At 43.3% G+C, this 11,657-nt stretch overlaps 2 protein-coding genes across 5 annotated transcripts in view; one reads left to right on the forward strand and one right to left on the reverse strand.

The window, feature by feature from the left end:
- Positions 1-592: 592 nt before the first annotated feature.
- On the reverse strand, positions 593-3,244 carry ISCA2 (iron-sulfur cluster assembly 2). Of its 3 annotated transcripts, none has more exons than XM_032287874.1 (4): positions 3,089-3,232; positions 2,785-2,887; positions 2,533-2,662; positions 593-2,112 (listed from the first exon to the last, which is right to left on the reverse strand). In XM_032287874.1, exons 1-4 carry the CDS (start codon positions 3,157-3,159, stop codon positions 2,054-2,056), a joined length of 363 nt encoding a protein of 120 aa, XP_032143765.1. In that variant the 5' UTR covers positions 3,160-3,232; the 3' UTR covers positions 593-2,053. The 3 variants fall into 3 exon arrangements, with proteins under 3 accessions (XP_032143765.1, XP_032143764.1, XP_032143766.1); XM_032287873.1 differs by having other exon boundaries at positions 2,547-2,662; positions 3,089-3,229; XM_032287875.1 differs by lacking the exon at positions 2,533-2,662 and having other exon boundaries at positions 3,089-3,244.
- Positions 3,245-3,424: 180 nt separating this feature from the next.
- NPC2 (NPC intracellular cholesterol transporter 2) overlaps positions 3,425-11,657 on the forward strand; it is an 18,701-nt gene continuing 10,468 nt past the window's right edge. For both annotated transcript variants that reach the window (XM_032287871.1, XM_032287872.1), the window contains exons 1-2: positions 3,425-3,741; positions 10,529-10,636. In XM_032287871.1, coding sequence (XP_032143762.1) covers positions 3,453-3,741; positions 10,529-10,636 — 397 coding nt within the window. In that variant the 5' untranslated portion in view covers positions 3,425-3,452. The remainder of the gene's footprint in view (positions 3,742-10,528; positions 10,637-11,657) is intronic.

Raw genomic sequence — 11,657 nt, forward strand, 5'->3', positions numbered from 1 at the left:
CCAGGCTGGTCTCGAACTCCTGACTTCGGGTATACGCCCACCTTGGCCTCCCAAAGTGCTGGGATTACAGGCAGGAGCCACCGCATCCATCCCCAAATCTGAGTTTTTCTAAACATAAAATTCCAATTCTCCCATTAACAGTAGATACTCACATATAAGCTTCTGTATCCTAAGGGACCCTGTTTCTGTCTAGTGGACCACTGTAATTTGATTGACTGATTTAGCAACAGAAGCTGTTCTGCTTGTGCTTGAGTTTTAAAACCACCAAATCAATGAATAACCCACAAAAATATTCTGAAAGAATAGGTTCTAATGTTTAAAATGTAACAAAATTTTTTAAAGCGGGATGAAAAAACAGGTAGTCCAAACTGAAAACCTTATCAGGCGCAGGTATTGGCGGTACCATCTTGGTCATGTGTGTACAAAGATGCTCTCATGGTACACCGCTTTCTGTTCCTTCCATGGGCACTAAGAAATGTGCTCAGGTTTCTGAGTGTCCCCTTCTTTCCTCTAACAGCATGATAGGTTTGTTTTCTCTAAATCCTAGGTTTTGCCATGTTGGTGTATCTAAGTTTCTGCCTCAGATATTTCCTAAACTCTATTTCCATTTTTTCATAGTAAATTCTTACTAAATAACCTTAATTCCAAACCAGTGCAGAAGTGCAAGTCTTTGCTATAACACATTTCTAGGCTCCCAAGCAAAAGTTGGATTTAACCAATAACTCTTCCAGAATCAACTTGGTTGTAGTTTCTCCAACATCAGTATTAATAAATCATTCAGTGTGGTGATGGCAGTGGATTCTTTTTCTTTCATTGTCTGTCCCCACAGCTCCGCTGCACTGTTAATAGGATTATTTCAAGCTCCAAAGCCCATTTAAGTGCCACACCTACACAAGTACTTTAATTCACGAGAATTTGTGATTTTAAGTTTCTGTTTGGTGACCTTAAAGTAGGGTTGCCAAGGTCAGCAAATAAAAATACAGGATGCCTAAATTTGAATTTCAAATAAATAATTTTTAATATATGCAATATTTGAGACATACTCATACTTAGAAATTGTTTACCTGAAATTCAAATGTAACTGGGCATCCTACATTTCATCTGGTAACCCAATCTAAAAAAAGGTTCCTAAGAATCTATTACCTATAACAATAAAGGGATCACTTCTTGCTGTGCATGATCCCAGAGCCATTTTACAACAGAAGGCAGGTAAAGCAACATATCCTAAAAAGATTCAGTCATTAAATTGCCATAGAATCTTAAAAAGTCTGTTATGAGTAGGGAGGCTACTTTTGAAATAATTCAGTAGTAGTGAGGGTTTGGTCCAAGTTTTCTGGGTAATGTGCCCTTGGTTTTATGACTCCTAGCAGATCCATGAGTATGAGAGTAAAATGTATCTGTCCTATCAAATAGGAAGTGGTGAATGGGCTGCACAGACAATAAAGATAAGTCAAGTGGCACATTCTGGCAGGGTGGAATGAAAAAGAGAACATTTACCTTTCTCATCCTCTAATAACTGGTGTCCACACTACCCAATCTGTGACCCTGATCCACAACACAATAAGGACTTTAAAATAAAGCTTTTATACATAGCTATCCACATATGTACAAGCAGCTCTTAAAGCCAGAGAAGTTAATTCCAAATTTTAGAGCCAAAGAGGCTCTACAGATTACATGGAGTTTCAACCAGTGATTAAATCTGAGGTAACAGCATCTGAGGCTCAGCCTTAGCACTGAGAGAGATTGGAGGGGAAAATTAAGCCAAGAGTAAAATCTTCACGTTTGGAAAATAACAGTGGCAAAACACAACATTCCTGGACTGCAGGGAAATAAAATTGAGAGGGGCATGATTAGAAGGAAACCTGTAGAATTCTACTAATTCCAAGTTCCTCAAATTGGTACAACTGGTGACAATCTCAGGGTCACCTGTCATAGCATCAAAGTTTCACAGAGAAGGATGACCCACAGGAGCAGCCTTGCTGTGCCTGAGGATTGTTCAACACTTGAAATGAGCTTCGGATCAGTTCTTGGCTGAAGTCCACCTGGGCCCCTTTCACGAAGGCCAAGCTATCAGAGTCAACCACCACTCTTGCCCCACCCTGTTCAAATACCCTGAAAAGACAAGAGGAAGGCATTAATGAGTATTACAAACACCAAAAAAGTCACCCCTGAGCCCAGAGGTGCACATCATCTGTTTCTAAAGTACAGAGGGAGCTTCCCAATTATCTCTAACAGGTGCTGATTTTCTTTGAAGCAAAATGATTCAATGGAATAGATACTGGGAACCGTTTAGGGACTTAGGCCTGGAAACTAGCCTGGCCTGACTTTCCACTGACTACCCAGTGGACCTGGGCAGGCCAATTTTCCTCCTATAACTTAGTTATTTTGATTCAGGACAACAAACCTTTACTGCATCCTCACTGCGAGACAGGCGGTGTTAACCATTCCAGGTAAATCCTTTAAATTTGTAATAAAAGTGCACCTTAAATAGGAGACACTTTTATCCCTCCCGTACCTCCTCTGGGGACCCACCCCTTCCTCCTTGCCTGTCGTCGGGGTTGATAACTGTATCCAGTGAAAATTTGTATTGGAATCCGGAGCATCCACCTCCCTCCACCTGCAGCCTGAGGAATTCTGACCCTTCGGTGATTTCCAAAAGTCTCTGAAATGCAGGAAGGGGGATCAAGAATGCCGGGCAAGGGGAGTTAAAGGGCTGGGTGAAGAGCAGTTCCCCCTGCTCCGGCCAATCGCCTGGGTATCGCCGCCCCGCGCCCGGCCTCCTACCTGGACGCAGCTGTCCGTGAGGCGGATCTGTCCTTCGCCGGCCTCGGGGCTGGAGGACGACGCTTCCCTACGCGCCCGGAGTCCCAGGGAGGCCGCAAGGAGCCTGCGCGCAAGGGAGGAGGGTGAGCCCGGGAGCAGAAGCACCTGGCCACCCTCGACCTGGAGCGCCTAACGCTAAGCCTGGCGACCCCAACCTGGACGGCCTCCCACAAAACCCTCACCTCTCCCACAGGCCTTAGTTTCCCATTTGTCCTACAGGTGCAGAAGCAAACACCCTTTCCAGGTGCCTTTCTAGTCTTGGTACCTGCCCTTCGGCCAGTGAGTGACCGCTCTCTGCGTCGCGGCCGTTAGAGACAACCCCGGAGCAGCAGCCATCTTCCTCTACAAGCTCCGCCCCTCGCGTCTGCCCTGTTTCTCGCTCGGGGCCTCGAGAGGCGGGGAGAACTAACAGGCGGCCGGGACCTGACGGAGGCCCCGCCCCCAACATGCCTATTGGGTACTGAGGAAGGAGAAGGTGTCTAATTGGCTAGAAATTCTCCCGACGGCGGCAGCGGGGACGCACCCATAAAGTCGGGGAGGAGCTCTAAAGGGAAGGACCGGGCCGGGGAGGAGCGAGGCGGGGCGGGGCGCAGGTGGGTCCCGGCGGACCTGGCCTCTGAAGGGATGGCATGGGCGGAGATTGCTGGCTTCTGGGCCCGACCGGGCCGGAGCTGGCTCCCCCGAGCCGGAGGCGGGGCGCGGGCTGGCTTCAGCCACAGTTACTGGTGACAGGTCGCCTGACTAGGCCCCTCCCCGGGCCCGCCCCCACAGGTTTGTCTTGTGACCGCGGGCGGCTGCCGCTTCTTTCCCGACAGCTTGGAACTTCGTTAGCCGCGATGAGTTTCCTGGCCGCTACATTCCTGCTCCTGGCGTTCAGCGCAGCCGCTCAGGCCGAACCAGTGCAGTTCAAGGACTGCGGTGAGCCCCGGGCCCGCCCCGAGGTTCCCGCGCCCTCTGCGGAAGCCCCAGTCGGACCCTCGCGCTGAGACCCCCCGGGCTGGGTTGGGCGGGTTCCTCGGGTGGCCAGGCTCAGCCTTGGACCCTAACTGGAGTGGGCTGGGTGGGGGAAGAAGGCGCCGGCCTTCATGAAACCGGACCACACAAGAGGTCAAAGAAACTTTGTCTCTTTCCTTAGAACACGTGTTTTGGAGTTTCTGAAACTCCGGGAGGGGGGCCTTTTGCTGCAGTTTCCTAAAGTTTGTAGGGCAGACAACAGAAGGGCTGTATCCAGCGCCGGTGGAGGAGTGGCGCACAGAACTTCTTTTTATTTATGCTTTGCATCTTGCAATCCCACCTCCACCTTCCAACTCCCTTTGCTTTTCTTTTAATTTACCTTTTGCTGACAAGTCAAAAGTCAATTTCCCGTTTTCATTTATTGTTATAAATAGCACTTCCTTTGGGCTAGCTATGGAATCTTGTGATTCTTAATCAGTTTTTCCTTGTATAAATTTCATTGTGTCTCTAATCACAGCTTGTGACACATAACTCCCTCTCGCCACTGTGGTTGGAATCTTTGTTGGAAAATACAACAGTGGTAGAAATTCTGAGTGCCTTCATTGAGTCGAGTCTATAGAATTGTTGGAACAGAACCTGAGCAATTTTGTTCAGAGGTGGAGGTGGAGAGATGTAACTATCAATGAAAGAGACATGAAACTGATTTGTAAGATCTGTGAATGGAAAGGAAGCACTGAGATCATATAGTGAATCATTGAATTCCAGGGATGTTGGGTAGCCTACCTAAAGTCACGCAGCAGAATGGGAAACCAGAGTAAGTGTGACTGCCCAGTAGGTTCACCTTGCTCACTGCCTTGACAAAGCCGATTTATCAAGACAGGGGATTTGCAATGGCAAAAAGAGTAATAAACGCAGAGCTGGCTGTGAGGGAGACCGGAGTTTTATTGTTACTCAAATCAGTCTCCCCGAGCATTCGGGGATCAGAGTTTTTTATTTTATTTTATTTTTTATAATGGTTCTTTTATTGCTTCTAGTGTCAAGATTATTGAGAAGTCAAATGAAGTTATGCTGACTTCATGATTCAAAAATTATCTTCCAAACACTTAACGATTATAAAGAAAGCAAACCTTTTATAATATGACTTTCGATAGAGTTTTTAAGGATAATTTGGCGAGTATGGGCTCGGAAAGTGGGGGGTGCTGATTGGTTGGGTTGAAGATAAAATCATAAGGGGTCGAAGTCTTTTCTTGCTGACTTCTGGTTGGTGTCATTTGCTGCATCGGAATGCAGGGTCTGCAAAGTATCTCAAGCACTGACCTTAGGTTTTACGATAGTGATACTATTACCAGGAGCAGTTTGGGGATGTTCAGACTCTTGCAGCCAGAGGTTGCATGGCCCCTAAATCGCGATATTTATCCTTGTAGCTAATCTGTTAGTCCTGCAAAGGTAGACTTGTCCCCAGGCAAGAAGGGGTTTTTCAGGAAAGGGCTATTATCCATTCCCTTTCAGAGTTTAAACTATAAATTCCTCTGCAAAGCTAATTCAGCCTACACCCAGGAATGAACAAAGACAGTTTCGAGGTTAGAAGGAAGATGGAGTAGGTTAGGTCTGATTTCTTTTCCTGACATAATTTCCTCAGTTATGATTTTCGCAAAGGCAATTTCGTAAGTTTACTGCTTTATATCTAGTGCCCGGGTAATAGTAACTGCTCGATGAAACGTGTTGAAAACATAGATGAAATATATACTTTTCCCCCTATGTCATAAAAATTCATGTTGAGGCAAAAGCAAAGTTGGGGATTAGGGGACAGGATTGATTAAGGAATAGACTGCTGGCCTATTAACACTTAAATACTATTCATTGATATAGGAGACTGGCACTTGAAAGCTATTATCGCTTCCAATTACTGCCTTTCCCTCCATTAAACTTAGTGGTCAGCGTGTGGATGAAGACACTCTTAATTTTAATAACTCATTCCATCCTCACAAGCTACCTTGCAGATGAGGAAAGTGAAGCACATAGAGTAACTTTCCCACGATCTCACACCCAGTAAGTGGTAGGAAACGTGGATCTTTGTGAGCCACTTTGGGTTTCCAAAAAAAGAAGGAAAATAAATCCAGAAATTATTCTATTCATTTGTAAAAGCAGGAGTACACCCATAGGAAGAAGTTTTTAAAGGGAAGGAGGGTTTCAGCTGCAGATTTTTAATTTACTTTTGAATTGCGAAATATGATGTAAAAACTTTAGCGCCCACATCAAAAGATTTTTGTGTTCCACTCTACACCCACCTTCCCTGGGGTGGGATTTCTTTAAGTGAGAAATGGGGCTAAGCAAACTAGTTTCATAATGTTTGCAGGTTACAGCTGAGGAGTTTGTTCTATTGACACTGGAAGTCTAAGAACCTCTTGTCAGCAGAAAACTGGATGAAGAAGCTATAAGTACTAACTACCCTTTACTTACTTCCTGCTAGATTATGTAACCCAGCCTTGAAAGAAGCAGGTGGAAGCTGGACATTGAAAGCCTTAACATTAGCACTGATTTTCAATAGACTGTTGATTGAAGTTTGGGATTTTTTTTTTTTTTCTATTCACCAAAAATGGGTTGGAGTGGAAGAGAGTGCTTCTCAGACTGTTTTGGATGCTTAAGAGAGTGTACAGCTTGAGAACTTTGCTATGATGGAGAAGCAAGCTGAGGGGTAAAGGATTGCAAGGTACTATTTACCAACCTAGCTGGAGTAGTGTTGGTCAATGTGATGATAGAGTTTTTTGAGACTGTTCTACCCAAGGGCAGCCACAGGCAGCAAAGAACATCTACTTGGATTTCTCAGTTCACCTCATTCTTTTATAGTACTGAGCTAATCTGGTGACTGACTGCATAGCCGATAACGTACTCTCAACCTGCAGTTTGCCTCTGTCTTCATGCATTCTACTTTTGAGACAAAAAGTCCATCCTATTGGCTGGAAACATAATTTCTATCCACAGAGTATATTTGAGGTAAGAGGCCAGCTTTTGTGTCAGAAGGGAACTTCCTAACCTACCCAGGAGGAGCTCCTCTAGATTAAATTCGTGGACTAAATCCAGATGTGGTAATAATAATAAATATATATCACTGTGTTCCAGACACTTATCTAACATCTGTATTTGTTTTAGCTCAGCTACTCTATTATCCCCAGAGAGGTTAATTATCTTGTCTTGAGGCTATATAGTAAGTAGCAGAGATAGTGAGATTTCAAACCCAGGCGTCAGGCACCAGAGTCTGCCTCTCAGCAATGATGGCCGAATGGCCAAACTGAACTTACCCTGTTACAGGCACTGTTACCAGGCAGTTCACTTCCATTCTGTCCCATTCAACTGCCCAGTCTCTGGGACCTGGATGAGGAAATGGGATTTTTAAAGACTTTATTTAAACGTTTTTGGTCAAGCATTTATTATATACAAATAGTACTTTTGTCCTTGGTTAGACTGAGATTAAACAAACAAAAAAAAAAACCCACACACTTATTTTAGAGAACACAGGTTCCTAAAATCGAGTATACATCTGTAGATTGCAGATGTGTGCTTAAAATTGTTCTCATTGATAGTGGTATACAGTTACGGTTTGGAGACCACAGATTGGAGAGACACTAGAACGAGATTGAAAGATGGTGGGGGAGAGGTGGGAACAGTTTGGGAGAGCCAGTCGCAAGATTCCACATGGAAATGGTAGCTGTATGATTTGAGTGATGGCTTGCCACATGTGTGCTGCTTTAAATCTGGTGTTGAGAAGGGAGGAAGGGTGAGGGTATGACTGTCCTGATACAGCCCTCCCAGGATACAGAGCAGGGGAGCTGGCTCTATGTACTGCATCATTTGGTCAATTCTCCTTTACCTATCAAATATGAACAGTTTTTAGTTCGGAGATTTATAGAGAGTGTCTAGCGTTACTCTTCAGTGCTTTATTCTCTTCTATTAAAGACTCTCGAGCTACACCTAGTTTATGAATCATAAATCAGTCTTTGAAACTGCTTAGAAAAAACACAGGTAAGTCAGATGAATTCTATTTCTTTTTTTAAAAGTTTTTTAATTTTTAAAAACTTTTTCTCTCCAGTGGATGTCTGGAGAAAAAAAAGAAAAAAGAAAAACTTTTATTTGTTTTGAGGATTCCCAGGGATAAATCCTGTTTCTGACTCTTTCTAGTACCTTTCTACATCTTACCCTTATTTTTTAAACATACGCAGCATTTGCAGATATGTCATTCCAGCAGCTATATAGACCTAGGCCAAGTAAATATTTTGGAGGAAATGAAACCCAGACTCAAGTAGCAGTATTCTTCTTTAACACAGCTGGCACTTCTGCCATCTTGGCTGTGTGAGTCAGCACTATTTGAAGTTAAGTTTAACTTGTGCCCTAAGCTTGTACTGAAACTATAAAGACCTTAACCTCTGTCCTCTTCTTCAATCCCCTTGATTCTTGGAAAAATCCAGGTCTTAACAACCTTAGTCAAGATTTAAGGCACTTCATGTTGTTTTTGGAGCCAAAATATTTCATGACTTATAAGTGGGCCTCAAAGAACAGGACTAAATAATTGAAGAAACTGCAGAAGTGCAGTGGAAATGGTGCAGTGCCCAGCTCAGAAGTGGAAGGTAGTTCCTCTCTTAAGGGCCATTCTTAGTTCAGAGGTGAGGTAGTTCTTCTGTTTAGGGTCATTCCTCTGTTAAGTATTAAGTGGTAGTTCCTCTTAAATTCCATAGTCCACTTATTGGAAGTAAGCAGGCTTCTGGAATCAGCCTCTTTGTTTTTTATTTTATTTTATTTTTTTGTTTTTTGATACGGAGACTGCTCTGTTGCCCAGGGTGGAGTGCAGTGGTGCAATCTTGGCTCACTACAGCCTCCGCCTCCTGGGTTCAAGCGATTCTCCTGCCTCAGCCTCCTTTGTTGCTGGGATGACAGGTGCATGCCACCACACCTTGCTAATTTCTGTATTTTTAGTAGAGACAGGGTTTTGCCATGTTGGCCAGGCTGGTCTTGAACTCCTGACCTCAGGAGATCCACCTGTCTCGGCCTCCCAAAGTGCTGGGATTACAGGCATGAGCCACTGTGCCCAGCCAAATCAGCCTAATTTTAAAAGCCAAGACTGGACATTCTGATACTTTTCATTGTTTTATCCATCCCTTTAATAGTACTGCTTATTTCTCTAGGAAGTCAGGTTGGGGCAAAAAAATGAAGGGATTTCAAGAAGACAAAATACTGGGCAAAGGATTTGCCAGAAGTTTAAGGGAAAAGGTACAAAATCTGGATAAAAGATATTAATCACTGAAAATCACAGAGGATATGGGGGTTGAACCTCTAAGATAGAAAGAGAATCATGGTGAGGGGCAAAGAGGTGATGCTGAATTCAGAAACCTGAAAAGTTGAGTTTGAGCCTGGATTTTTATCCAGTCCTCAAGTAGTTATCAGATGGGAATTTCCTTGAGGTATCTTCCATTCGTCACCATGGCTACGTATTTAAAGCTTCCTAGCTTCCTTCAGGTTCCAGTGACAAGGGCTTCCAAGTCAGGCCCATCCATTGAGTCCTGGATCTGCCCCTTCCAGGCAATTTGACCTTGGACAAGTCTCAGTAATCTTTGCTCTTCTGGCTTCTAACCCCTAAAACCAGGACGATAAAGCCCATTGTTGTGAGATTCTTTCAGATGCCTCTGTTTTCCTTCATCCTTGCTACTCAAGGTACAATTTCCGTAGTGTCTAAAAATGAATGATTCAGAAACTAAAAACTCTTGAAGCCAGATTCAAGAAAGGTTCAGTCTGTTCTGGGATCTGGCAGACTTTCCAACCAATAGTAACAGACTCCCTAAATCAGTGTTTGCACTGTAGAACTTGGGGTAGAAAGATGGTGTAATTCATTTCTGATCTTCCTCCTCGGAGGTTCAGGCTCTAGGTTTGCTTTCTAGCTATTTCTGCATAAAGTATGGCTTTTGGCCATGTGCAGTGGCTCACACCTGTAATCCCAGCACTTTGGGAAGCTGAGGCAGGCAAATTGCTTAAGCCCAGGAGTTTGAGATCAGTCTGGGCAACATGGTAAAACCCTGTCCCTATAAAACACACAAATTAGCCAGGTGTGGTGGTGCGTGCCTATTGTTCCAGCTACTTGGGAAGATGAGGCAGGAGGATCGCTTGACCCTGGGAAAGTTGAAGCTGCAATGAACTGAGATTGTGCCACTGCATCCAGCTTGGGTGACACAGTGAGACCCTGTCTCAAAAAAAAAAAAAAGTCCAGTTTTTCCTGTAGTGAACAACTTTCATCAAATTTACATGCTAATCTATGTGCTAGAAAAACAAAGGGAAAATGGAATATTTTAATCAAAAGGAAGGTTGAAGCAAACATTTTCAAGGTTTAGGTTAAAACTGTGACCCTTACCGTTAAGAATGCAAGACAAGACTCTAGGAACATTTGGAGTTTCTCCAAATAATATGATCTTTAATATAATCATTTATGGATATGGTCTCAATATTATTTAGTTTGACAAATATTAACTTTCTCTTAGGCAGAAAACCAACTAGCTTCTTTATCATCTGAATTAGAGGCTATGATTTTAGCAGCAAGATGAATCAAGACTCTGACTTCTAATTGGGCATTATTCTTAAAGGTTCCATCCTGGGAAACAGTCCGAGGAGAAAGAATTCACCCTAACTGGGAGAGCAGAGCACCTTCCCATTTGGTAGTGGACAGTCTAACTGATTTACTTCTCCTATTCAATTCATTTTTCTTTTGCAGGTTCTGTGGATGGAGTTATAAAGGAAGTGAATGTGAGCCCATGCCCCACTCAGCCCTGCCAACTGAGCAAAGGACAGTCGTACAGTGTCAATGTCACCTTCACCAGCAGTGCGTAAAATGGCTCTTACCTCAAATTCATGTTAAAGCATAACCTAAATACCAAATGTTGGAATGAGTATGAGAATGGAGGGGAGGGGGATTGGCAGTCATAAATTCTATGACTTCTTTTGCAACTCGTGCAAAGCTGGGATTCATTGTGCCCTTGGACAACCTTCTCATACAGGGTCCATGGCTCCCAGATTCCCTTTAAGCAAACAGGGAGATGTCCGTATGTACCAGGTTAAAGACAGCTTGGCTTTTATCTGTCCTGTCTTGACCCATATTGTATAGCAGGCTTTGATGGAAATGTCAGCTCTGTTTAGCTACAGACTGCAGAGTATTAGTATGGACCTTCATTCTGCAAGCTTTGGAACTCCTCCAAATTATTTTAAGCAGTAATATCTTTCAGCTATTAAATCTACATTCCACCTGAAAATAAAGGTGCAATTAATACTTAACAGCCTCCTTAAGATTTAGGGAACCCACTGGGGACCCAAGAAACAGCCAAGAAATCTGAGTTTTCTTCAGTAATATTCCAGAAATATTATTGGAACTTGTTGCTTTCTTGTACCACATCACTTTGAGCTTTGTAAGAATCTAGACAAATGTAAAATCTTTATTTCTAAGGAGGGTGTCTTCCTTTAATCCTTTCCTCATTTTCTGTACTGTAAAACTAGACTAGGCAGTCTAATAAGAAACCTCAAAGTTCCTGTTACCATTTGTTCATAAGCCTAAAGACAGCTCTAAGTACTACCTCCCTATTTTCTCTCTGGACTATAAACAAAACAAACAAACAAAAAAGCCTCCTAAACAAGTCATCCCCAACCCAGACAGAAAGAAAGACACGGAACCAATTTTCTGGATCTCCAAAATACCCTAATAGCTCGTAAATCTGATTGCCCTATACCTTTATTCCTCCTGGCCATCTTGTGATGTGGACAGCAAAGTTTATGAAGAAATGCACATCTTTTTAATCTTACCCGATTTCTTTCTTTCTTTTTTTTTTTTTTTTTTTTTTTTTTTTTTTTTT

The sequence above is a fragment of the Sapajus apella genome, unplaced genomic scaffold (genome assembly GCF_009761245.1).
Source record: "Sapajus apella isolate SASKATOON/1434 unplaced genomic scaffold, GSC_monkey_1.0 scaffold20, whole genome shotgun sequence".
Lineage (NCBI taxonomy): Eukaryota > Metazoa > Chordata > Mammalia > Primates > Cebidae > Sapajus > Sapajus apella.

Coding starts and splice junctions, on each gene's coding strand:
- ISCA2 (XM_032287873.1), bottom strand. CDS start 3,159: ATGGCTGCTGCTCCGGGGTTGTCTCTAACGGCCGCGACGCAGAGAGCG. Junction 2,888..3,088: donor ACTCACTGGCCGAAGGGCAG/GTACCAAGACTA, acceptor CCTTGCGCGCAG/GCTCCTTGCGGCCTCCCTGG. Junction 2,113..2,546: donor GTTATCAACCCCGACGACAG/GCAAGGAGGAAG, acceptor TTGTCTTTTCAG/GGTATTTGAACAGGGTGGGG.